The sequence below is a fragment of the Hylaeus anthracinus genome, unplaced genomic scaffold (genome assembly GCF_026225885.1).
Source record: "Hylaeus anthracinus isolate JK02 unplaced genomic scaffold, UHH_iyHylAnth1.0_haploid 3, whole genome shotgun sequence".
NCBI classification, from domain to species: Eukaryota; Metazoa; Arthropoda; class Insecta; order Hymenoptera; family Colletidae; genus Hylaeus; species Hylaeus anthracinus.
In genome coordinates this window covers 6378373-6405827 of record NW_026535284.1, presented here as the reverse complement: position 1 = coordinate 6405827, position 27455 = coordinate 6378373, and the positions used below count along the sequence as shown (strand labels likewise).

The 27455-nt window shown below is 36.4% G+C and overlaps 2 protein-coding genes and 1 long non-coding RNA gene across 3 annotated transcripts in view; 1 reads left to right on the top strand and 2 right to left on the bottom strand.

Annotated features, from left to right (window-relative positions):
• LOC128894060 (tyrosine-protein kinase receptor torso-like) overlaps positions 1-27455 on the bottom strand; it is a 296503-nt gene that overhangs the window by 97846 nt on the left and 171202 nt on the right. The window lies entirely within an intron of this gene.
• On the bottom strand, positions 21069-22588 carry LOC128894076 (putative GPI-anchor transamidase). Its single transcript, XM_054155539.1, has 4 exons — positions 22288-22588; positions 21612-22217; positions 21426-21536; positions 21069-21357 (listed from the first exon to the last, which is right to left on the bottom strand). The coding sequence occupies exons 1-4, from the start codon at positions 22342-22344 to the stop codon at positions 21121-21123; spliced, it is 1011 nt and encodes a 336-aa protein (XP_054011514.1). The 5' UTR covers positions 22345-22588; the 3' UTR covers positions 21069-21120.
• LOC128894091 (uncharacterized) overlaps positions 22697-27455 on the top strand; it is a 33185-nt gene continuing 28426 nt past the window's right edge. Inside the window, exon 1 of the long non-coding RNA XR_008461461.1 lies at positions 22697-22833. This is a non-coding gene — a long non-coding RNA (uncharacterized LOC128894091). The remainder of the gene's footprint in view (positions 22834-27455) is intronic.

The following is a 27455-nucleotide window of genomic DNA, read 5'->3' as shown; positions in this document are numbered from 1 at the left end:
AACTTTTACCTAATTAAAGAATAAATCACGAATATACATTTTAACTTTTTAAACTTTTCACGTGTAAAAAAAAAACGCAAGTGACTGAGGATGCTTTAAAGAATCTGCCAAGTTTAAAAAAAAAAAAAACACGTAATGGATGGCTTTAAATCTTCCACTTGTTTTAGTCAGCGAGATAAAGACTACGTTCGCGAGCGAATGTCGAAAGTTTTGCAACAGACAATTATTAATGCGAAAAGAAAAAACAAACGACAGGGAGAAAAACGAAAACTTGTCGACGTTCGACGTTCGAGGAGATCCGAGAATCGTCTGTCTTTATGTGTGTCTTGTGTTTCGACGTTTCACCACTTCCCGCCCCTCACTTTCCCCATCCAAAAGCCCCGATTTACAAAAATGTAATGCGATCTAAACAACAAACGTTCCGGCCACACGACATTTATCGCGGTATTCGTTCATTTACAGCAGGACTGGCTACCATAATTGTTTCAAGGCACTAGGAATACCCAAACTAGTGGTGTCACAGAAATATGGCGGGACTAGTTCGCTTACTCGACGTGCGCTGAAACTATCCTGGAATACCCAAAGCAGTGGCGCCACAAGGAGGTGGCGCTACGTAATTGTGTGTGGCGCCACGGCATCGCGGCGCCACTAGTTCGCTTACTCGCCGTGCGCTGAAACAATCCTGATGGCCAGCCCTGACCTACAGGCAAGACTAAACGATTGTAATGGCGAGTATGACCAAGGGCTCCGTTTTATCTTACTCAAAGCAATGAAAAGAAATACGCACAGGAACGAAAGGGAGAATTTATTTCGCATATACACCACGAAACAAATCACGTTGCGTTTGTGTATGAAACAGCGATTAATCGTTTTGTTCTGGAGTGTTCGAGGCGTTTCGAATGTGTTGATATTTTTCCAATTAACATTATAGATACATACGGCCCATGGAAATACTTCTTCGCGACCATAGAAGAACACGCGTTCATGCGAAATCTGAGTAACGGCCTCCAGAGCGCGTCGAGGGGATAGCGATTCCCTGGAAAATCTATATTAACTATTAAATAAGATCCTAGGCGAGTCGAGTCTTAAAAATAAGTTCATTTAAGGTGCGATAAAGAAAAAACTGTTATATGAATCCCGGACAACGGCGTTCGGCGCGCAAGTCGTGAATGCAACAAAATTAGCAGACATATCATTTAAGACAATACACTTGTTACGGAAACTAAGTTTCTACTAATGTAATTATTATTGTATGTAATCTAACTCTTAACCAGACTTAGAGATTCGAGGCAAACGGCGTAGTTAGTTGGTAACGTGGAAAATAAGGAAGAAAGTAGCGGGGTTGTCGAATCCAGAGGATAGGAAATTAAAATCGAGCGAGTATTCAGCGTTTGAAATAATACTCTTTGTTGACTATACTTTTCATCGATTGTGCGAGAAGTTTAGACGTAGCGCGTTTCTTTAAAACGAACACCGACTGTATTTATTTAATTTAAATTTCACCGACGACGCGACGAAGGGACTTGCGTACTTAGAACATAGATGCGTACTTAAAGCGTTCACTTTCGTTTCCTCGCTGAATAAAAGGTTGTGCAACGTGAAATACTCGCGGCACTCTGGATTTAGGGGCAATCGGGGACGCGCGGGGGCGGTACTGGGGGCTGATTACTCAGAACTTAGGGAAGGCACGACAAACGAAGCAATGAAACAGTAACGAAGATATGCATGAATTGTACAAACGAGTCCCTCCACGTCACAGAAAAGAGTATATCTGTATGGAGAATATATATATAACAAAAAAAAAAAAATGATAAATATGTGATGTATTTAAATGGTATGTGGTATATGGTATTACATATTTGTACATAGGCGGACCCGTGCCATCAACTAGTGAGTTGTACCGATATTGTACTGCCATTTGACCGAATCGTTCAAAGCAACATCGTGTGAATAGAGACTAGCTAACAATCAAACTGATAAAGCGTTTACCTACTACAAGTTTCGGTTCACGTTGATTAGCCAGGAAAATTTAAACGTTAAGTTGATCAGAATGGTCGTTCTGCGTGCTTAATTTCCAGCGGATACCGTTTCGTTTAATATCGAAACGTAATTTACTTACATGAAATTATTTATCGATGTTTGACTCTCCTCAAAATACACTATACTTTCTTTTGAAATTGATTCTCGATTGTTTATACTTAATTCAGAGTTACCATTTTCGTTTGAGTAAGTTTGTCTGATTTCGTACACGCCATAACTCGTACGTTGGTAAATGTCCTGCTAATGGAAGCAATGGTTACAAAAAAAAAAAAAAATAAAACAAAGAAAACAGCAAAACGAAAAAGAAAAAAGAGAAAAATTACACTACGTGGGATATATTGGTACAACTCGATGAAGAAAGTGTAGCGTGGTTATACACCTGAGGAATGTGCTCAAAATACTGTATTAAAGAGAAAAAAAGTCTACTAAATGATCATCAACGTTTAATGCGAGGAATTACTCTTAGAAAAAAAAAATGAAGTGAAAAGTTATTATGGATTATCGATATCGTAATCTATTGTCCTCTTACCTATTACCTACTTTAATGTCTATCTCTATACGCCAAGCATGGTTCTTTATACTCTTCTATTTGATGTTATACTATTCTCTATTAACTTTTACTACGAGAACGAACAAGAAAAATAATTGTATTGTTAATAGTGTTTTTAATGTAAACGAAGCATATGGTCAGCTGTAGGTGAGCCACGGATACGTAATGTCGCGTTTCACATGAGAACTGACGAGGAATGAGCCTTTTCCAGTCACTTGGAAACCATCGGTCTCGTTAGAACAAAAATCCACTGTAGAAACTATAGAACCTTCTCTTCTACTCCTTCTATCCTAGGGATCCCATAGGTTCCCCAGTATTTTATTGTTCATCGAAAGTACCCGTTCGAGAATTATTTTGTCCTCCTAAAGCAAAATGGAGTATTCATGTGACACGGACATTTTCTATCGCGCGGTTTCGTCGCAATAATTAGAGTGAAAGAGATAAACGTGTGTGCTCGGTAGCAATATCGGTGGGGACGCTGCTCGCGTCCTCCGCTGTCGTTGTTTTTTCCACTTCTCTGCTCAACTATTATAGTTCTTAACCTGTAAGCGTAGCCTGTACGTTAGTGATCCTCGTCATTAGTCGTTTAAACCTCCCGTACCGATTCTTATTGTCTTGCTCAAATAGCGGAGAGGAGCGCCCGGTTCCGACAAGCAAATCAAACCCCCTCTTATCCCACCCAGTGAACCTACCCCCCACATGCGTGCGCAATGATATCGCTCAAAAGTTGGTGCCATAAGCAATATGGACAATATATTATTAATTGTGTTTAGACACGTGCGCGCCAACTACAGCTGGCCGAGCGAGGTCCCGTTTTGGGGAACCTGGAAATCACGCGGCGCTTTGTTGCCTAACCGAGCTGAGATCTCCTAATTCAGTGGAAACTCGCGTTAATTTCCGTGTACTGTATACAGAAAGAAAGATCAGGATCGGGGAGGACTGTGGCTGGAGTTGAGTCTTTCTTTCTGATAGGAGATATCTTCGAAAGACACAGCAACGTCAACGACGTGACTTTCAAGGCCTCCTCGAGGTTGAAACGTCTGACTCGATGGGTCCCCTCAGGATTGATCTTTCTTGCTGCCCAGGCTACCTGCTAATCATACTGTCTTCAATGTCCAAGTGCCCGTCATAATAATTCCCAGGGTTCCATCGACAGAAAACTCTAATTTTGCTTGAAAGCAGAGTAGGCGGGGTTATTTATTTTGGCCTGAGGGTTCGATCTGGCCTATGTCTCACCTAGGCGTGGGAATTACTATGCTACAGTACTCTTCACCCTGTCTAATCTCTATTTCGGACAATCCTCAGCCTCCGTTAGTCAGCTCGTGTCGCGGCAACCGCTTGTCGCGTGTTTATATATACCTAACACAGTTCAGTCAATTTGAAGCGCGATGGGGTACCGAGTCGCCAAACGAAAGAGCCTAATCGAAAGCCTACTATGTCGATAACCCCCTTAATCGAAGAGAGGAGGGGGGAGGGGAGACGAGACCTAACGAAAGACCCCAGAGGAGGCCTAGAAACCCCGAACGAGCGACTCCACCGCATTGGTCCGCCAACGAAGACAAATGTCACCGATCCTCGTGGATCATCCGATGCTGCTCGAGGGAACGCTGGATCTATTTAATCGCGTGGCCTCGTGGATGTCTCGATCGTCGTGTAGTCGTTTACTTTAGAGCTGACGAGCGTTCCTTCGTGGAGTTTGACAGCTGATGGCAGGTCCTAAGGTCCTAGGGGTCACAGACGTTGAGAATCTTTCGTTTAGCAATTTAGGCGACGTTGATCTTGAACTGTCTCGATCTTTGACGATTGCCACGTAGGGTTGTGATACGTTGTGCGACCTGTTGCGGGCGAGAAACTGTCGGTGCGACTATTGCGTCTGTGGCCCCGTGAGAGGGACTTGTTAGGGTGATCTAGAGATCGGTTAGAGAGAATCGATGAGCTCAAGGTCCGGCGAAAGCAACGAAACGTTCACTATGCGAAGAAATGACGAAAAATGGTCGAAGAGGAAACTGGAATAACGGGAACCGAATGATAATCGGCTTAGCCGGGGCGACGAGCGTCTGCGCATCAGTATTACGTTCGAAATGGCGATACTAATATACATTGGACTAGTGATTATACATTATATTGCGTACACACCATTTCATTTAATATATACATATATACATATTGGTGCAAAAGGGCTACATTATTATTACATAGATAGGTGGGAATATATGTATATATGTATATAGATACACGTATATGTGTTTTAAGTATAGGGGAGGGTGATTAGGTGCATGGAGTTTGGGAGCGACGACGCGGTTTGAATCTCGGCGTTGTTCGTTTGGATGGAAAGCTCGCGAAGATTGGGGGGAGATTTTTAGAAATATGGCGTCATTGTCGTACGATTTCATATAGCGACAGACGATCGCGGCAAGGAGGAAGGGAATCGATAATCGATCGAGAGGAGGGCGTCGATTCTTCTTTGTGAAATAGTCTTCATGGTGTCGATCGACTGTTTGTGAATCATCGTCAAGGTGCCCAGCGATCTTTCCGATTGTCGAGATATCGGTACACAACGGTATCATCGATTATCGATTATCGAGCTTTTGTAATTTATTTATTTATATATTTAAGCTTCCGTCGATTCGATTAAATGAGTGTTAAGATGGTAATCAACCTCTCGATCAACTCATAATAAAACAAACATCAGAGTATCGATAGATCGTTCGACCATCGACTATCGATGCTTCGATTTATTCATTTTTTTAACGATAATCAAAATTATTAATCAATTTTCTGACACGGTATAATTGAAATCACGATTCGTTCCTTGTAAAAGAAACTTCAAAGTGTTAGTCGATCTTTCGACCTTCGATAATCGAGTTGACGATTCCATCCTCTGTAGATCGATCCTCCGAGTGAAGACTGATCGTTTTATCGTCTATCGATTAATTTCTGGCGGGAAAAGATCGCCGAGGAAAAAAGATTGGCAATCGCTTCAGCGATATTTCAACGGTTCGATCGACCAACTTTTCCGTTTTCCTGGATCGTCAGGATCTGTCCAAATCGATCGTGTTACGAAACAGAACTACCGAAAAAACCCTGGCTCACGAGTGCACGAAAGAGAGTATTAATCGTAAACTATGAAATTGTCGCGGGAAATAAAGAGGAGCGTGAAATAGAGAGAGAGATGTTTTAATACTCAGATGTAATGTATAATCTAATTGTCGTTTATAAATGGATATATAAATATATATATGATGGACACTGAATATATGAAATAAATATATTATATATATACAGTCTACACGGTGATGGAATATACACGAATATATAATTAAATGCATATATATATACGTGTATATATCATTGTTGTGTTGCATACATAGTATATGTATAAATGTGCGGCGATATATATTATATAAATATAAATATATATACATATGACTATTTTCTTCTATTGATATTGTGAGTGATTGCTGCGTGTTATTTCCATCATACGCTGCAAGACGTCCTGCAATCAGCGACGAGACGCGAAACTAACCATTCATTTTAGTACTGTTTTCTTTTATTTATTTAACGTCTTCGTTGCACAATTATGCAAGCATTGATACAAGATGTAGATGTTTTTTATATGCTGATATATGTGAAGAAGAGTAGAAATTCAGCTAAAGTTTGATTTTTAAACTGAACTTATTAATACTACCATGATGATAATTCCACTTATATTTAAAATACATACAAACTTTTCTTACCTACACCTGAAGTTTCCAAATGTTCAAACTAAAATTTATTTGCACAATATTTATTTATTATTAAGTTTATAATTTTCTTTAATTATAATTCAGGGTTAAGCCTGAATTAGGAATGTTTTCAATTTTCCGAGCATAAAAATTATTTTTGTTGTGTGCTTTAAACGAGCTTTTCTCAGACCAATTATTTAAGAAATTCGGTAATTTTGTTCAATTATTATTTAGGCTTGTCAATCTCCAATTTTACTATAATTTCGTGCAGTCCTCGTCTCGCGAATGGGGGTCGTCTTGCGCAAGCTATCCCAACACCGAGCTGTACCAAAAGCAAGCGAGTAACAGGAAAAGAAAAATATGTATGATGTGTAAGCCAAGTGCCTTGTGTTCTGGTAACTAATCGTTGACTTTTAACTACGATATTAAAGGAAGTGAGAAAGAGAGTGAGATACACACACAGAGAGAGAAGAGACGAGGAAAGAAACACGAGATTCAAGCTTCTCGATATCAGCTCTTTGGGAAAGTGAAGCGTGTTCTTTGGTGGGAGATGAATATTCTTGTTTCTTCCTTCATTATGATTCCGAACGATCGTCCACTATCCACTTGTCAACCATTGATATTATCTATTGTTGCAGACCTAACGTCGCCTATAAAATCGTCGCCCATGATTTTTATCCGTGTTTTACAATGATTATTGCACACAAACGAATAATAGAACAATAGTAATTGCTTCTCTTTTTAATGCAATAGGTTTCAACGATATATCGATTTTTAGAAATCAGGTTCATGGTATTCGAAAAGCATTGAAAATTTGTTTAAATGGAAATCGAAGCGCAGAGTCTACACTGTCTACAGCGACGCTTTTCATTCGAAGCAATTCTCTGGTGTAAATGGAGAATCCTGATCGGAGTATGTGCCAAAGCGTATTGGCTCAGCCATTGTGCAACCACCCCTTCTTCCACCCCTTTCTTCCAATGAATTTATCCGTAACCCGAGGAGATATATGTTTCTATTGTCCGGTTTTATTCAAGAAAGAATCCCACTGTCTGATGAAAAAAGTGACTCCATTTTGCACTCGAGAATGCTACTGATTAATTGGGAGGGAGGAGCTACGTTATGTCTGCAACGCGATTATTCTACATTTTTGTGTAATTAATTGTATACGTTTGAAAAAACATAGAAAAACTGAATGCACATTCCTTTCTAAAAGGATTCTATCAACCGAATAATTAGTTACATAATCGAACTAATCTGTATAATCTCAAGGATGAATTCAACACACTAAAATAGTAAAAATAATTCATTTAACTATTGCTCGAAAGTTTCTCTATAATTACCTATCACAAATAAATGTTAATAATACACGATTTCCAAATACCAAACAAGTAGTACTATTTATAAACTTTCATGCACGCACAAGGTTGATCACTTTAATGAATGCCCTTCGAGACGATCTATATTACAGAAAAATTAAAACTAAAAACTGCAACTATAGAAGATCAAGTAATGTTGACGATTACATCAATTCTTCTTAATATTTTAGTGTGATGAGTTCACTTTACATTAATAACTAAATATGTGTACTCTATGTTCCCAATACAATGGATCCTGTCTAAGAGACACTAGGCTCTCCCCAACGCATCAACATAGGCTAACAAGTCTCGACGTCTAAGAGGCGTGATGCTGCACCCTTAGACATAATTCACTGTGTTTCTTTGTTTTTGTTCTTTTAAATAATGTGCGACTAGTGGTTTATTCCTACATTCGATATAGAAAGTGTAATACCTGAAGTGACTCAAATAGTATCGCATTGGCGACAAGGGATACTCAAAGCCTCGCTAACCTCCTACAGCTTTGATTGTCCTGATTGATTATAGTTGAAAAAAAATCGAACGATCAAAGTCATATGACTATAAATTAAAAAGAATATTTCACGATTATACACCTGGATTTGGTCGACCGCGTTTTTTGGCAATTCTTTTTCTCAAGAGAAACAGATCAAATTTATGTATTATAGGAAGAAAGAAAGATAATTATTTTTCTTTTTACCTAGAACAAAAATCTATTCAAAGGCCTGCCTGATTTGGAGCTATAAAAATTACATAACTCTTGAGATTTTTGAAGGAGAAATCTATTGAACGTATAAATTCGAAATTTATACCTTTACATTAATTTCACAAATTACACAGTCGAGTTATCACGAAAGTGGTCAGAAGCGAGGCGAACGTCCGGTATCGTATCACGTGTAATTTCCACAAAGGCCAAAAAGGAGATGATTAAAATTCGACGACGTAGAACTGTTGTTGATTAATAACAGATTAGCTCTCTATTGCGATATTGTCCACGAATATAATAAAAACAATTTCTATAAATATCTTTAAAAAATCAATTCTTACAAACGTCTTAATGAAAATGATTTCTGTAAGTTATGAACACTAAATGCACTTGTTAAAAATAAAAAAATAAAAAATAAAAAATAAAAAAATTAGTGAAACCACGAGTGATGTGGAGTATTAATGAATCAAAAATAATTTCTTGATTTAAGAAAAATAAAACAAAATGAATTTTTTTTCGATTAACCAAGGAAAAATTTTGTTTCCAGGGAAGATGCTAAAATTTTGCAATAGAGGGTTGATCGCTCCTGCCGCAGTGCACTCTGGGCCCCAAACCTGAGCCCCATAGGCTCGTTTTCATTTGTAGAGGGAATCGTTTGGTGTTGCGATAGGTGGCAAAGGTGTTAGAACAGTGGAATACGAATGTGTCTTCGTGTATGCGTGTATGCCGACGTGTGTAATATAACGGCACGGGTGAAACTGGTGAACGATTATGTTAAGCAGCGACGCTCGTTCGCGTGTGCACACGTACGTCGTTTCTTTCCGGCGATTCTACACTTAATGTATATCTTTTAACTCTACCGAATGAAATATTAGCTATGTCTAAAAGGAATTGATGTACATAGTAGATCTTGGTAGTTAGAAAATGTGTCGTGGCCGAGGAAGCTCTGCATTCATGAGGCATGGAAAAAAATAATTCTTGTATCAGAGATGGGCTAAACAATTTCGAATAACGAATAAAAGATTAGCAACTCTTCATCCATTACTCGACAAATAAAAATAAGAATATGTAATGCAGAATAAAACATTTCGCAATGTAAGAAGAATAATTCGAGGAATTTATTAATCAATATTAATGAAGAAAATAGTAATGATAATATTTATTATCATTATTTATTTTCCAAATTTTAGTCTCAATTTTTCTCCAAATTTGTTTTTAATTTGTTATTCATTATTCGAATAAAATTCTACCCATCCCTGATTTGAAGGACGAGACAAGTGAGTCCTCAAGCTGCCTCATGGATGTACGAATCGGATGAGAAATCCCTTAAGCAGACAATCCTCTATTAGATAGTCCTTAAATATGCGCGTGTCCTGTTTATGTGCATGAATGACGTATGGAAAGTATTAATTCGTAAGGAGCCCAAGTATTGCGCCCCGATCTAGCCTCTTCTGCGACGTTTTCTCATCCTTCGGATAGCGTACGAGCACACCTAATCGCGAATGGGAGTGGATACGAGGCACGATGCTTTTTAACGATTAGTCCTTGAGGTATCGCAAAGAAGTGCGTTTTGCGTTCTCGAATTTGAATTTTGCTAAAAATGCATAAAGAAACAAATCTGATTTATCACCTAAAGTCAATTTGCCCAATTAAATCTGTCAAATTTCACATAATTCAATGGACATTTAAATAATGCTCATCAAGAAAAAGAACACTATCTTGCCGGACAATTTCTAAAGGCTAACGAAACTGAAATAATGATTAAGGAGCTACGCATAAAAATGAGACTAATCCAAAGAGTGTGTCGATCTTCGTATTCGCTTATCAACGTTGATGTTATGGAGAGTTTCCTTCTTCCTCTTAAATCTTTTACAGATACCGACTTGATCGTAACCAGAGATGGGCAAAATGTCGAAATACAATGTTCGAATAACGAATAAGAAATAAACAACTCCTATTAAGAACCTGTACAGAAATATGATTCAAATTTGAACTACAGGATGAAGTATTTCGCTAACGATCAAATAAAAATTCACTCACGTTCGATCGAATGAGTTACTATACGTTGATTTTATTCGTTATCAATTATTCGCACAAACTGTTGCCCGTCTCTGATCGTAACTACGAATATCGAAGAAACGTGAGAGAGGGACGTAACGATTCCTGTGAAATCAAAAAATGTAGTCACTGGTCACTTCGAGTACAGACGGATTTCGATTTACCTGAAATAATTAACTATTTTGTACGACGTACGTTTGTTCGAGACGGTAGCGATTATTATTCCGGGCGACTGAGAATTAGTTAGAGTATGAAATTTATCTTTAATAGCGGAAGCATTGTTTGGGAATACGAATCGACTCGGGAGGCTACGAGTTTTTCGAAAGAATTTAGCGAACCATGTATACAAATCAAACGTCTAAAGCATCGTGCGCTTAATATTTTTAAATTAATTATGCAAGCTTCGAGATACAATGCAGTGTTCAGAAAAAAAACCTTCTTAATAATCGAAACAAAATTATATTATTATTTTTCTTTGCCATCAATGATCGTAGTTGACGGTGGACGTCTCTTGCGCAACTATCTCGCGCACACGCGCCACTTGTGTCGCAGAAAAACTATCACGTTGCAGGATGCACGTTTAAATACGAAACTTTTCTTCGGGATACAAATATTAGAAAATGAAACTAATTCTGAAGAATTCCTGCATAACAAACACAAAAACATTAAAAACACGATGCTGTAAACAGACTAATTAATCTATGCGTTTAATGGAAAAAGCACGTACGACCCTATTTCTTAAAATTTACCAAGCGACGTCACTGTTTCCTGTATCCAGTCGTATTACGAGTACGACTCCCGCGACAACTGAAGAGTCTCATCGAACAGTTGTACCGAAGTCCTAGAGAAAATGCTCCTGGAGAGAAGAATTCAAATTTGGCAATCGAAAGTTTTGGTGAGGTTATTTCACTCTTGGTCAGAACTTGGTATCACCTAAATTGCTGACTGATAGTATTACTACAGAAAGCATTACTACAGGCAGAAAGAAGAATTCTTTCTAGGAGTATTCTTTGCAGGTTCTAGAAGTACTGTCTCAGGCCTGTTCAACTCGTTGCTCGTCAGAGCACTGGGGGCAAGGGTAGATTATGTGAGAAAGCACTAATTCGAGGGTAACAGTGGCAGTTAGAACTCCTGAACATCATCGGTACAGTTTTACAAGGCTTATATTGTAGCACCTAATGGCTAAAAAGTGAGAAAAGTGCCCTGGGCCTTCTTCTTGCCTCTGCTCGCAGCGGTAAAGGGCACTCTTGCCTTTCAGCGCCCTGTTGAGTCCCATCACGGTATCTAAAGGCCTAAAGGAGGAGGAAATGCCCTCAAACTTTCTCTTGCCCCTGCACGCGAGCAATAAAAGGCGCTTTCACCTGCCATAGTTGAACAGGCCAGCTGTAACCGAACTACGGCAATCACCGAGCCGAATTTTTCGTCACAATAAGTGGATCCTATATTTTGTTTAGGTCACTTAATCATCGCAGTGGGGTGATTCGCCGCGAAAGAACATCGGTTTCGACGAGCATGAAAATTCCTACGAAAGCTATTACGAAATACGGTACACCGCGAAAGTGGTAGGGAAAATCAAAACGAGCAATGAGAATCAACAAATGCTACAGGGTGCTGGTCCATCAGAAACAATCTCCAAACCGTGATCACTCGCGTTCGATAACGACGGATTCGACTGAAACGCTTAACAATAAATACCGTGCCAAATCGTCGTTGCAATCAAACGTCGGTTCACTTTCTTGAGCGATCGACACTCCGAATCAAACAGTGCTAAAATCAAACAACGCGTTCCCTCCTCCTATTCGTCGAGATACCCTCGATAGACAGGGATGAGCGAAATTTGAAATTTTAAACGACGAATGAATTTTTTAATATTTATTCGATACTCTTAGAATGTATATTAGGATTTTAATCGTGGAATTAAATATTCCGTGGCGGATGGATAAAAATTTTAGCGTTTATTCGAATAAACGTCACGAATGAATCGATGTAGATTGGTTTCATTCGAATGAAATTCTGCTCATCTCTGTCGTCAACCCTCTCGTTCCTCTTCCACGCGCCTTTGCGCTCTTGACGCTTCTGAGCGAGAAAATGAGGTGCCCATGGAGCCGCGATGGCAAACGTGTAGTATGCAATAATGTCATGTATAAAGTGTAAAACATCAAGTGGATTGTCTTTGTTCTTAGTAATCGTAAGGAATTTTTGAATGAGTTTGTATTTTATGTGGATTTGAGAACAAAGGGTTTCAGTGGATACTGAAAAACTGACTGAAAATGCGCAATCCACTCAATCTAATAGACTTATAATCATTTAAACAACGTTAATTTGTAAAATTAGCATTTTAGCAACTACCATTGATACTTGAAATTTTCAAAGCAAAATTTATTAAAAATTATCGAATTCAAATTACTTTCAACTATTCTGAAATAATTTTATAATGATCCTGTATCTAATTTTTCTTACAAGAAAGAAATCATTGCGATAGTTTTAATACAAGGCTTGCGTTCTTAGAAGTATGTAAAATACTAATTTATTCTAGGGATCCTGTGTAAAGAGTCTGGATTTTATAGGCGTCGTCTTGGAATGTGTGAAGAAGCGAACCCCGCTCGATCCCTCGATTCTCCCTCTCTGACATCCTCGCTGGATCCCGCGGAAGCCATAATTTGGTCGCGTTTCAAATTAGAATACGTAAGAAATCCAAACAAAATATGAAGATTTGTTCTCGAGAGTCGAAAGTAGTGATGGAACTAAGACACGTTTTGATACTCTCGATTATAATCACAAAAAAATCCCTCGAAATTCTGATTCATAAAAGAAATAAATGTTCATCGAGTCGTTATTTAAAACAGTAATTTCTCCCACTGCTTCAACGTCAAGTTGATTTCATGTTTTTTCTTGTGTAAATTACAAGCTAAAGAAATTGTGCGAACTTGGGAGAGTGGCTTTCAAGAATTAAACATAGTACGTAAGAAAAACTATTATGCACATGGGAACACACTGCATAGTAGAATATTTAATTTCACTATGGTGCGATAAAGCTAGTTGCAATTTTCCAGCCTGATCTCAAACTTGTACTCCACGCAATGCTTCAGGATCGATACTTATCTACATTTTACATTAACAAGTACGTCGCCAAATTAGTCCCATCGCTACGAAAAAATCGTTGATCGGAGAATCAAAATTGACAATCAAAATGGCGATTGTTTTGCCAGAACGCGACGATAGGACATCCATCTTTATTGCAGTCGACGCGTGCTCCGATTTTATCATTGATCATCGATCCCACAGGCTCTCGAGCGCATTCCTCGCATGCTAGCTAGTATTTACGATAATAATCGAAATCGGTATTACATTACGCAGTAAACAAAATAACCGTGACTGAAGCTATAAATCAAAATACACAGATCCTAGAGGCGAACCACGATCGCCAGGACGTCCAACGACAATGGCGTCCGCAATGGCAGTGGTTCCATGAAATAATTTTTTGTGTACTTTTAAGCGATGTTGTGAAGCGACAGTATTAACCCTGTATTGCATAAGCTAATCAAAAGCTCGATAAAAATAGTCTGGAAACCTGTAAAAATCGATGGGGAAAATGTTTATAATATTTAAGACATCTAATGGCCATACAGGTTCTGGCACTCGCTGTACAGGTTGTTGAGTATTAATTAATTCATGGACGTGTAAATAACCATGAAGCAAGAAATATTAAATAAATTTCATGCAATAGAGGGTTAAGGTATGTTATTAAATTGAAATGGATTTTGAGCATCGATGGCGAGTCAGTGTGAACCCCGAGATCAAAATTTCGAGTCTTTCAATCGAGCATGGGAACGTGGAAAATTCGACCACTGCTTTGGCTCGCGAAGATTTCCAAAATCGAGTTGTTCTCGAAGGGAAATTAAAAGCGTCTTCTGCTGAATCCAGTAATAGGGCTGGACGCGTATTTTCTTAGGATAACTGGCGCGTTAACCCAGATATTACAAACAAGTATTTTTGCTAAATTCACTTGGATTACGCATATAGTGTAATTATTTTGTAAAAAGAATAATACATTTACCCTACACGCGCAAGGACTAATAAAACACTGTGTGGTTGTGACATCCAGTTTGCAGTAGTTCTATTACAGAAAACTTTCTACTGTTCGTTTGAGAGGACTATACTAATATCTGGGTTAATTAATTATTCGCTGTCACTGTTGTACATACCATAAGTGTCAAATCTGGGACAGAGAAGGGCAAAATTTTTTTCTGAATACAAATTTCGAATAACAGATAAAAGATAAACAACCGTTCGATCGGCAATTAAAAATTTAATTAGATGTAGAATAAAGTATTTCATAATGAACGAGTTTTTAGATAAATTGAAATGGATAGAAGTTTAATTGACGGAGTGAAGGTCATGAATAAATTGCGTTGGTTTTATTCAACTATCTATTATTCGAATAAGGGGTTGCCCATCTCTGTTCTGCTATCGAAAGGACTCAAAGCATCCCTTCATCGAGAATATATTGTAGATCTAATGTTGTAAAGTCCAGTCCTATATGCGTTTCCTAAAGCAGTGTTTTTCGACCATTGTATTAATCGTGAAAGTTTACGACGAAGCAACGGTGTACGAGGCTTGAAAATTATTTAAAAACTTAAACACTCATACCAAGTAGAGCATTACTGTCCTGGAACTGAGATCTCGTAGAGTTTTTGATCAAAATTTAGAGCAAGTTTCAAAGTTGATCGACTCTTCTGGGTCATGCAAGGAAAATGAATTCTCGAAAGGACATAATGTAAAATTTTCCTCGACGGTAAAGATTGAAGAAGCTCGCTAGATTCGTGTAATTCGAGTCTCAGAGATGGGTAAATTTTTATTTGAGTGAAGACAATGTTTTTTGAGTTGCCGAAGAATGCTATTACCTGATTTTTAAACATTTCGATAAATTTTGATTCGTTCAGTGTGATGTACACAATCACACGATGACTCAAAACCAAATTTTTACAGAAAGAGCAATGACGATGGGAGTTGTTTGTTTTTATCTTTTATTTAGGTAAACATGTTTCCCATCTCTGGTGCTGTGGAAAAATCAGGCATAGAAAAATGTGAATCGATATTGAATGAAAATTCGTGGGAGGAAGAGACATATCAAAAGACAGAATCTTTCTTGACGAGCAACCGCATAGCAATACCCTTCTGCTCAATACGGATAATACAGGCGAGAGGAAACTATAATAAAGTTTTGGGGAGGTTTTAACCAACAAACTTTGATAATCCGACACGTAAATGGACTTTAGGCGAATTTTGATGCTTCGATGAAATTTCCAGAGATGAGATTTCTAAATAAGAAAATTTGTGTCGAGATAAAAAGTCGAAATTTTTAAATATCAAACAAGAAACGAAAGATAAACCTTTTTATGTGCCAAGAGAAAGTCTTGTAGGGATCAAAGTAAAGACCGCAATTTGCAATTTTAAAAACGAGCAAGTTTATTAACGTTTCGATTTTAATTGAGTATTAAACCGATATAGAGCATTTATTCGTCACCTATTATTAAAAATGAAATAATATTTTGCTCATCTCTGTTTTTGTCCTTTCGCAAGCTCGAACATGCTTCATCAAGTACACTCGGGTTCACGAAAACTTCTTCGGGGAACACTAGCACATTCAAAGGAGAAAGGAGTCATGCAAGCATTAATTCATGTGACCACTTCAACTCTCAAATTAGAATAATTTTCACTCCTATGAATATTAAAATTAACAGTAAGTTTTAAATTTACAAAAATTAATGATATTACCTATAGCAAACCCATAATAAGATACGTAAGGCGATATTTTTATATACAAATTGAGAGTTCTTATGATAAATTTTGGTTTGAAAATGTTTGAGAGGACAAAACAAAATGTATACTACTTAAACCAGCGTGCATTGTCAAATTCTAATCAAAATAGCGACATGGACATATACTTTGCAGACGATAAATAGTCTTCTGCGCATTCACCTTGCGCGTAAATGACATTAAGTACCTCCTTTCTCTGCTAGTGACGCTCCTAACAAGTCATCGTCGACCCAAGCGCTCAACGTTGAACAAAATCTTACACGACGCGATAAAAAATGTCTAAACAGCGCGATGCTTCCGTACAATGGATGCCAATCACTAATTCCATTCAAACGAAATGATTGGAGAAAATATATTCCACGGTTCTCATAAGATTTCGTAGCTACTCAAAGTACACTTCGATCCTCGTCATCCGCCAGTCGTTCCCGTTAAATTTTTTCGAGAAAACCGTTCCGATCGACGACGATTTCGAGACATTTCACAGAGATCGAGCACGATCGATACCCCGTTCGGCGGGTCATCGTCGAGATTCGATTCCGTTCGACCGCCTTTTCGTACCCTCGAATAGCTCGGTGTCGCTCGCCAGCCAAAAATAATAATCGAAATCGAAGCGACCGTGGTTGAAACCCTTAACGTCAAAGTAGATCAGGATCGCCCGAAAGAATGCGAAGAACCTTCTAAATATATATGTATAAATAAATATAGATATAAATATATTAAATATACACGATAAATGTTTATATGTCCCGTTAACGAGAAAGTCGAAGACGAAGGAGGAGGGGAACGATGGATACGCGTCCGGTGCTCGGAGCTCGAGAGACTAATGTTTCGTTTCCAGATGATGCACGAAAGGTGGCGGCGTTCGAAACGAAACGAAACGGACGAAAACAATTTCCCCCGTCTGCTCCGTGCCGGTCGAAAACGATACGACGAAATCGATCTAGTTAGAGCAAGGATAACGTACACAACAGTACAAGATAGACAAGAAACAAAAAAAAAAACGCAAAAAATGAGATGTGTTTGTAAGATATCGACTAAGTCCTGAGAAGTTTCACTTTAAAAATAATAGTACGACAAAGCCAATGTAAATGTATGAGAGGTCTATTTGTGCCCCCAGCCCTCAGAATGTTCCATCCTCCCCCTACGAAACCCTCGCCCCACCAGACACAGAATCCTCGCCATCCTTTTCCTCCCCTCTGTACGACGAGTGTAAAGAAAAAAAAAAAATATCATGTAAAATTAACACACACACACACACAAACACACACCGATTAATATAAATATATAAATATATTATATAAATATATGTGTGTATACATGTGTGTGTGCGTGTATTTATATATGTATACATATCCTGCGCGTGTGTATACACATATATGTACATTCTAACAAAAAATGATTGATTGTGAGTCATTTAAATAATTGTTATATGTATTTTCTATATATTATGACAACTAATACAATGATATATATATTGAGATGATATTACGGTACTATTAACTAAGTGTAGTTAAAATTAGGCGAGCGAGGGCTCGCGTTTACGAAGAAAGAGATAGGAAAACGTTGGATCGCTCTAGTCCAATATTTCTATATTATCTCACCGAAGACGGAGAAGCAAAAAGACGTGCGGAGATGTAAAAACAAATAAACAAACAAAACAAAAAAAGGATGAACGAGCCACTCGAAACGAGTTTCTCGGGTATCTGTGGCGGGCAGGTGAAACTTTTTTTCTTCGCGGGAAAACTAACAGAGCGAACTAACAAGGGAAAAGCGCGACAGTTGCCCGGGCGTCGTTTCGAGCGCGCTCGTCGCGTATTGCAAATGAACAAACAAACAAACAAAAAAATGAAAAAAAAAAAGAATAAGTAACTCTGAGTGAAGAAATCAATGTGGAATTTGCAACAAAAAAAAATGTATTTTCTCACTCCCCACTGCGAGGTGTATGTTCATCGCTGCATCTTATTTGGAACGAAAAAAAAAACCTAAATATTATATTATTATATAAAATTACTGTATAATTGTAACGAAAATTGTTTTTCAAACGATGTGGTATTTTTATTGTAGATATTATTATATAACGAATAAAATCATGATTCATTGTAACCCGTTGAACGTTCACTCGATTCAAATATCAATCTTGAGGAATATGTATCATTTTGAACTTTTATTTAATTAGTAACGATACGATGAACAGTGGATAAACGTTTTGTTTATTTGCGTTGATAAAAGAAAACTTACACGAAAGTGTTTGGATTCGTATTGGTCATTTTATATTTTAATATGGCAATTGAATCAAAAAAAAAAAATTCACCAATTTAAAATTAATCACTAAACGATCTCGAGATTCCGATTGTACTACCATAATCACACACGATCCACCAACACAGTTAATTAAATTACATTAAAACACTCGTTGAACCAAATAAACAAATTCACTTCTGACGATATTCAACAGCGTTATATTTAATTTTATTTTCCTTTCATAAAATATTCTCTTCTTATATACATTCATATATGTACTTCTAATCCTATTTACTTTCTATTACTTTTGAACTAATTTTTCCTAAACACACGGACGCCCACTTCGCCATAATTTAAAACAAAATCACACCGAATTTACATTTTATTTATATTCTCCACTTTAAAGCTCGTAATTTACATTTTTCATAGACAACCAACGAAGAGAAAAATATTCACCCTACAACGGCCCTCTCGCACGTTGGTTCCTGAATAAATGACATGGAAATATTTAATCCAGCACGCATCGAAACGGAAAATACTGCCGAGCGTATTCACAACCGTAAAATAAATATTAATTATCCGTAGAAATGTAAACGTAACAGATTATTTACAAACACTCACTCAGTCGCAGAGGAAATAATAAATACATCCACACAGCCCAAAGTATTCGTCTGGAACGTTTCAAAGATATTCAATCAGCACTCCACTTGCTCGGAATATTCGCAGGAATTGTTAATCGTGTTAAATATGAGACCAGCTTGACAGTAGAAGCCCGCGGGTATGGCACCAGCGCCTTGACAAATGTAAAATTTTCTACAATTAAACGGATCCCGGTAATATCCTTCGTGGATGCAGACGGGCACAACAGGAGCTGCTGGTTCCGTTGGGAAAGAATGTATCGCTGGATCTTGAGGTGGCTTCACTTCCATACGTGACAATGCGTTCATATCTATTCCGTACACTTCTACGTAGTTGTCTAGTCTGTCCGCCGATGACAAACCGCACAGCGTGTAAATTGCCAAGATGTACACGAAGAATCGCATCTGAAACAACGTAATGACCACATATAAATTTAAAATAAACGAAACATTTAAAACACTTCTGTATTACTTCAATTATCGGTTCAATTATTCAATTTTTTGTTTCGCATCTTACTTAGATAGTGACTTCGTTTAAATAATCGTTTATACCGAATAAACGGAAATCAAGAGGAAGATTTCAGTTTTAAATGAATTAAAATAAACCAGTATTTAAATCGCACATCATAAAATAAACCTTACTACACCACGCTACCTAATAAATAACACTTATTTACGACTGACGTATATTTAAACAAACGTGCAACAAACGTTGTTATAATATGACACATATACAGTCCAATAATTTGTATAACAGAAAAAACTTCAGCTTAAAAATTCAATAATAGAAGAATATCTAAATTGCCCTCGTTTAATTTATTCAAGAACTGAAACGATTCTCATTCATATCGTCCAATGCAGGTAAATGCATCCTTAAATGCAGCAAGTACTCACTTTCGAAGAAGTCAGAAAATTTGAATGGTATCAATGAGGTCTCCTCTCGTTCGATTATAATTCCCGTACAACGGTATCAGTTGCGTTTTACTAACTGGCTATTGCTGTGACTGATATCAGACTTATATATGCGACATATACATATGTACGTTCGATGAAATCATTACGCAGATTTTTCGTCTATCGCTCTGATAGACGAACACATAGTAGCTTACATCGACGCGCAACGATACGGGGAAATGTTTAATATTTAGATGACGCTACGGCGAATCAGATTTTTTCTTCGACATCGGGAGATAATTCCAGAAATTGTAACGTTGACCATGACATCACTTTCGCGTATCTAGAACAAGATGAAGTTCCGTCTAATTCAATGATCGTGAACTCTTATCTAGCAAGCACTGGAATGTGTATCTTTCAAATGAGAAAACACAGCTTTTCGTCTTCGCGAATTTCTATGGATACAATTACGAAGATTGAATCAGAATTACAAAGAGTGGAATCAATAGAGTCTAATAATTATATGTTAAATCAATAGAATTTTATCATGAAAACTGTTCAATAAAAATAGGCTAAAAAGCTTTTATATTCTATTAAATATAACACATCAATGTTTGTATTACAAATCTCAATTCTCTAATAGAATTCTGTTATCTATCATACCAGCTGCTCTTAAGAAACTCTAAACTTTGATATTTCCTAGCTGTGAATCACAAATGCCTTTATTAATTCATTTTTACTACTTCCAGAGTTGAAGATCACACAAACATGCCGTGTGAAGTACTGTATAAACAAATGACGCGTTTCTTGGAACTTTACGATACAAGTGATCTACGAATCGATCACTACGGGTCGGAAAATATTTTGTTAAATATTTCTCTGAATTGTTTTTAATGTGCGAGACTCGCGATACGAAATTCGAGTCGAACATGAAAAGAACGTGTCAGGCACGTCGTATATCGTAAAACAAATAAAATGTATCGTAATAAAAAAATATCGTAAAATAAATTGTGGAGTAAGGGGTAAAAATAAAGGTGGTGTTACTTTTTTTTTTTATAAATTTGGTTTTTATTATATAATTTGATATTTCTATACATTATGTAAATTGCGATATATCCGGAAACTGTGCAACGTAAGAATATTTTCTTTCCGGCTCGATAGTTTTTGTCTTGTTTGCTTTAAGAGGCAAAACGTTCATTATGCTTGTAGTTAACTCTACAGGCCTCAAGGATCCAAAGAAATCTGTAACTGGTACCCTATCGGGATCTCTTCTGAATAAATCCTTCCTTACTCCTACTGTTGATAGGCAATAATGCTTGGGGCATACTTTGAGCTAAACACAGAATACTTATTAGCATAATAAACTTCATTTAAAATTAGGACCTTGTTTTAGAAACTTACAAATTCTCCTAAAGTTTTAGTACTAGAAGGCTCTACGTTTTCTAAAAAGTCCAACGCATAATACGTATACCGATCTATAATGTAAACACCAATGGCAGGATCCAAGTGATGCTAACAAGAAAAAGAAGTAACGTTTACATCACTTAATCAAAATCTGTAAATCATGCAACTAGGCTCGTTACTCACAGAAAGTGAATCTTCCCCCACTAGACTAGAAGCAACTGCTAAAATGTTTGGAGAGTAAAACTTTTGATACATAGAACTCGCTTGGCATGTGTCCACTATAAACAAAATCTCATGATATCTTCGCTTTTGCCACATTTGTTCAAGCGCATCCCCAAGTTCTTGACTAGTAATTTCTTCTGAATCTTGGAACTTTAGAAATCCATTTCCACCATGGCCAGTAAGATAAATCAAAATATTAGACCCTTCGTCTGTTAACAATTTCTTAGATCTCGGTGTTTCCGGTGTTAACCTTCCAGTTAATAACCTCACAAAGTTTTCTACAGTGACTTCATAGCCTCTATAATCTACTTCTACGTCGTCTCCATAAACATTAATATGTTGTTTGATGTTATTGAACACAGTAGCTGGCCTAGGATTTCTTGGATTGCATGCCATGTCGTCTGCTATCATGAGAATAATCTGAGAGTCTGGTATTCCCAAACGTTTAACACTACGATAAATCGATAATACATTTGCCACGTGCCGATAATTAAACCAAAAACGCGAGGTATCAACTAATACCGCCCAGTTATTCGAATGACCAGTCTTTGCAAAATTTTCTGGCGCCTGCAAAGGTTAGGTTTCAGTAATCCACGATTAAACTCTTGGAGAATCTTACAAAACCGGTAATACAAACCTCCCAAGCATGGTTAATTTGGAAAACACACAGAATAATGAAAAGTTTTAAATACATTTCAATATATATTTATGTCTTACATGAACCCGTGTGAAGTGTATTACTTTCTCGCCACATTCGATAACAATATACAGAAACGAAACTTGTATACTTTAAATAAATCCTTTATCATTTTTTCTGAACCTTTTCCTTCATCACTGAACACAGAATTGTATATTGTCACGAAATTCTTGAATACTGTTTACAAACCGTATTAACGGACATAACCTCTACAACGTGCATGCAGTGCAGTCGTAGAATATCCACTAGTGTCCGATAGATGTCGCTGCAAACGAGTCGATATGTGCTGCCACCATATTGTCGAGCTGGAAACATTTAGAGAACAGCAGCGTTCGAATACGTGTGGAAGAGCGTCGTCAAAGATTTAAACAATTTAATTTGATTTTTGTAAAGTGTTGTGTTATTCTCTGACGAACAAGATGTTGAGAAACGATACGAGAACCACGGAAGCGATACAATGATCCCATCATATACTGAATCAATCACGTAAGTTGTCTTCAAGTTATAAGAGATTACTGCCGTAGGTGCGAACCTCCAACAATTGATATGTTAATACAAATGGATGATTAGATTCCTTTACATTGAGAATTATGGTTTTATCTGGGTTTCAACATGGAAGATTGGATTACTATATCGATAATACATTATCTATGCATGATAGTAATTCAGAGCACGAGTCAAGAATAAGGGAATTAATCTTATTCTAACAATAATCTTTCGCATCGAGAGCAATAAATTTGGCGCTAAAAATGAATCCGCCATGACAGTGAGAATAATTCTATTTCTCATTTCATCTTTGCGAAAGCGTCGTCGCGGAATTGGAGAGATTTTGTTGACGAAAATGAGTTCGAATCTAATCTTCCACGGACTAAGTTATTAATTTTATGTTATTCTAACCATTTATAAACAAATCAGGATCCGAAAATAGTCCGAATTTAGTCATAATGGACTCATTTTCATCGGACAGTCACCGTGTTACTAGTAATACTTTTCCGAGGATATGTTTAGTAATCTTGAATTTTAATTGTTACTATTAGACTGTGGATCTTTATGCAAAATAAAATCTTGGCAAATGTACTTACAAAAATTGAACCTAAATAGGAATTTCTTTTACTCTACAAATATTATAATATGAACTTTACTCTACAAATATTATAATATGAACTTTACTTTACAAATATTATAATATGAACTTTACTCCCAATATTTTGTATATTCTTGCATACTGTGTGCATTTTGTAGTATCTTGCACATTCAAATTCCCTTTAAATGCATAAAAATCCGCAGTTTAGTTATTATCAATTGTTCTATAGCTCCCTTGTGATGATTAAGGGGGCATTTCACTGTGAACGCACAAAAAAAGTATATTTTCAATAATTTTTTTCTCAGGAACTATTGCATAAAATTGAATAAATATTTTTCCCCCTTCAAGGTATGATTAAGGAAAGTAAATAAAAAATTTTTTTTCGGTAAAGAATATTTCGTCATTTATTTACAAAATAATATGCAATTGCAAAAAAAAAAGGTTATCCGCTGGCGCAGGTGATTTTGGCTCTCCTGGTAATCTGAAACAGAAAATCGAAAAAGTTTATTAAACTATGTCGTCACACCTATCATCGGAACCTCCACTTATTTATTTCATCGAAAATAAACAAAATGGCAGCGTTTCGTGTGAAAGAGAGAGAGAAAAAAACACTTTTTTTGTACCGTAAATCAGGTGAAATTGTAAGTAAAAATCAAAATATCAACTACTTGAAGGTTCCGACGATAGGTGTGACGACATAGTTTAATAAACTTTTTCGATTTTCTGTTTCAGATTACCAGGAGAGCCAAAATCACCTGTGCAGCGGATAACCTTTTTTTTGCACTTGCATATTATTTTGTAAATAAATAACGAAATATTTTGTACCAAAAAAAAATTTTTTTATTTACTTTCCTTAATCATACCTTTAAGGGGGAAAAACATTCATTCAATTTTATGCAATAGTTCCTGAGAAAAAAATGATTGAATATATGCTTTTTTTTGTGCGTTCACAGTGACATGCCCCCTTAAAGATAATATAGTGGAGAGTACTATTCCTCTTTTTATATAAAGAGAAAAATCCGTTCTTATGTCGAGGTATCGTATTCTTCGCGAACGAGGAGGGGAATAGATAAATAATCATGTCGACGATTGATTGCCACGTTATAATAATTTATTTAAACATTTATACACCTATGATGTTCCACAGTCTTGAAAGTAGGTTGCTACTGATATATATGTATATGTATGTATATACATCCACATACACACATACAGACACATATGTATATATACATACAACAAGACACGCGTCTTGCGAATACATATAATATGTATACATATAAATTTATTCATTTATTTATAAGTTAATCCATCTCGTTACCGCCTAGATAAAGCATTCTTGAAACTTAGAAATTAATTAAAGATTATAGGCTATCCTGTTTTTGCGATCAATTTAATTGAACGTTCTCTCGCAGAAACGGCGTCCCGACTGTGTTACCCTTTACAATGATTCGCGTGTCAATTTATTTCAACGTAGGTACACCGACGTGCACGGATCCTATCTCTTATGTTAAACGTTCTGGCCCGATCTATCCTACGTTTCTCGATCCTCTTTGCCTCCCGTCGATCGATAACTTAACCTTACGGTTCCTTGGAAGCTAACGAGACACTTAATTTACAAGGGGTTCCTTTTTTTCTCCTATCGCGTTACACATCGGGCTGTCGCTGGAAATGTACGAACGTTTACACTAATCGTGCAGAATATCGAACAGAAACGGGGCAGGATTTTTTTCGAACAACAGATAACGAATAAGAACTCTTTATTCTCAACGATTATTCAGATCGATTAAAAGTTACTCAATTTATTTGTTTAGAGATTGGTTGGAGAGCTTGAATTGTATTTTTTATCGAGGAAATAATGCCAAAGATGTTTCTTTATTCGTTATTCGAGATCTTTATTTAGATAATAATCTTGCCCATCTCTGTAAACTTAGATAGAATTGAAACGGAAAGGATATCAGTATTTGTGTTTTAAAGAATTTCTGTTTCTTTTTTATTTTCTATGTTTTTCATATCTGTGTGTTGTTCTAAAATTGTGGAAAAATTACGAAAATAATTTGATATAAATTTTTTATATTTTGTTCTTTTTCATTCTTTTAATATAATACACAATTCCAATCACTTTACTTGTTTAGTTTCAGATACCATAATGTAGTAACAAAGATATCCTCAAATATATATTACGTTACCAAATTTAATTTATTATTTATTGCAAAATTTGATTTCATTCCACTTTCATATATTTTCTGAGGTGTAACTGATACCCTTTACACGTCCATACCTAATCAAATTTAACGTCCCAATTGCTTTGAATTTAAATTATATTTTTAATCAAAAGCCTTTGATATTTTGTTTTTTTTTTAAATTAAAGGAGCAAATGTTTTAATTTATATACACAATAATGTATTTCGTAATCAAACGATCGATGCATTCTCGTATTCATTGCACGAATGTAACGTCCGTTTAGGTATTTGCATAAATCATGTTTATCCTAATCAGCGCTCAGAGTTGATAGAAATAGAGAAAAGATTAGCGAAATGAGTATTACAATAAATTAACTGAGAGTACAGTCTTGATAAATACTAACGACGTTATAATTTAAACGAGGGGGACTTACTAAATAAATTAAGCAATAGTAACGAGTCAACTATAAAATTTCTTACAATGTTATCTAACTTAAAATGAAGTTCGAACGAAACATTACGTAATAATATTTAGAGAAAATAAATAATGTTTACATTGTGATGGATAAAAGGCAACGATAAAGATATAAAATTACAATATTCGAGGATCGTGCGCGCGCAGTATGAAAAATATAACAATTTAAGGTTACGTAAATTGTTTGTGAAGTAATTGTGTGATCGTTCTGAGACACTCTGTATTTTTTTTTAGCAGTATGTTTTTGCAATAAGCGATGTAATTTGTTTTACAACAAAATAGAAAGTAATTGTTTTTTAAACGATTAGGATATCATTTAAGTTTAAGTGGAAATTTTTATTTTTTATTTAATATGAACCATTGTCGTTCGTATTTTAAATCAGAAATTCCTAATATAAAATTATAAATTAAATCATTTCTGTCGCAACACGAATTACACCGCGTCCTGCAATTTAAATTTCTGATCACCATCAATATTTCACGGCTCCATAAATAATACTTGCCAAGTATGCAATAATAACCCAATTACTGTTGGTACAAATATAATCGTATTCAAATTGTGCACAGTGCACGACATACGCGCACGCGTAGAAATAGGGATAGTTAGAAAATGAGCACGACGATTTTAGCGAAAGATTCGAGTGCTTAATTTACACCAATAATTACAATTACTGGACCTACATATCATACGCGTAATATTATTATACGTGACTCTAATTGGCACTAATGTCATTAAATCACCGATCAGTCCTTTCGTTTTCTCTTTCCTTTATTGAACATCCCGATACGTGAATGAATATTTCCTCCAATTATCAATACATGGGGGTAATTATTTTCATACAAAAAAAAAGAGTATTAACTTCAAATAAAATCGGTCACCGTTTTATAAATTCAGAATTACTTAGGCAAGATACATAAAATGAAATGACGAAATTTGTTGACCACTCGATCAATGTTCACTCCAAAAAAATAAAAACTCGAAGCACAAGTAGATAAAATTGAAAGCCAGGAATGGATTTTCGCACGACTTCCACCGATTTCCCTCGTCTCTACTTCTCTTTCACCATTCTCCTCATCCCTGATAAAAGAGAACAAGAGCACGTACACAATTATCAGCTAGTTTTTCTTTATTGTCCCTCGTCGACACTACGCTTTCGTTTCTCCTCCACCCCCCACGTTCAATGAAAACATCCCTTAAAAACCTCTAAAAAAAATGCTCGGATTATACACCTTTGAATCGACATCGACGATTAAATTACGACAGATATCAATGCGCGACACGTGTAACATTTTTTTTTTTTTTTTTTTGGTTCGCAGTAACGTACTACTATTAATATCATAAAGCTACTATATAATAATTTATATT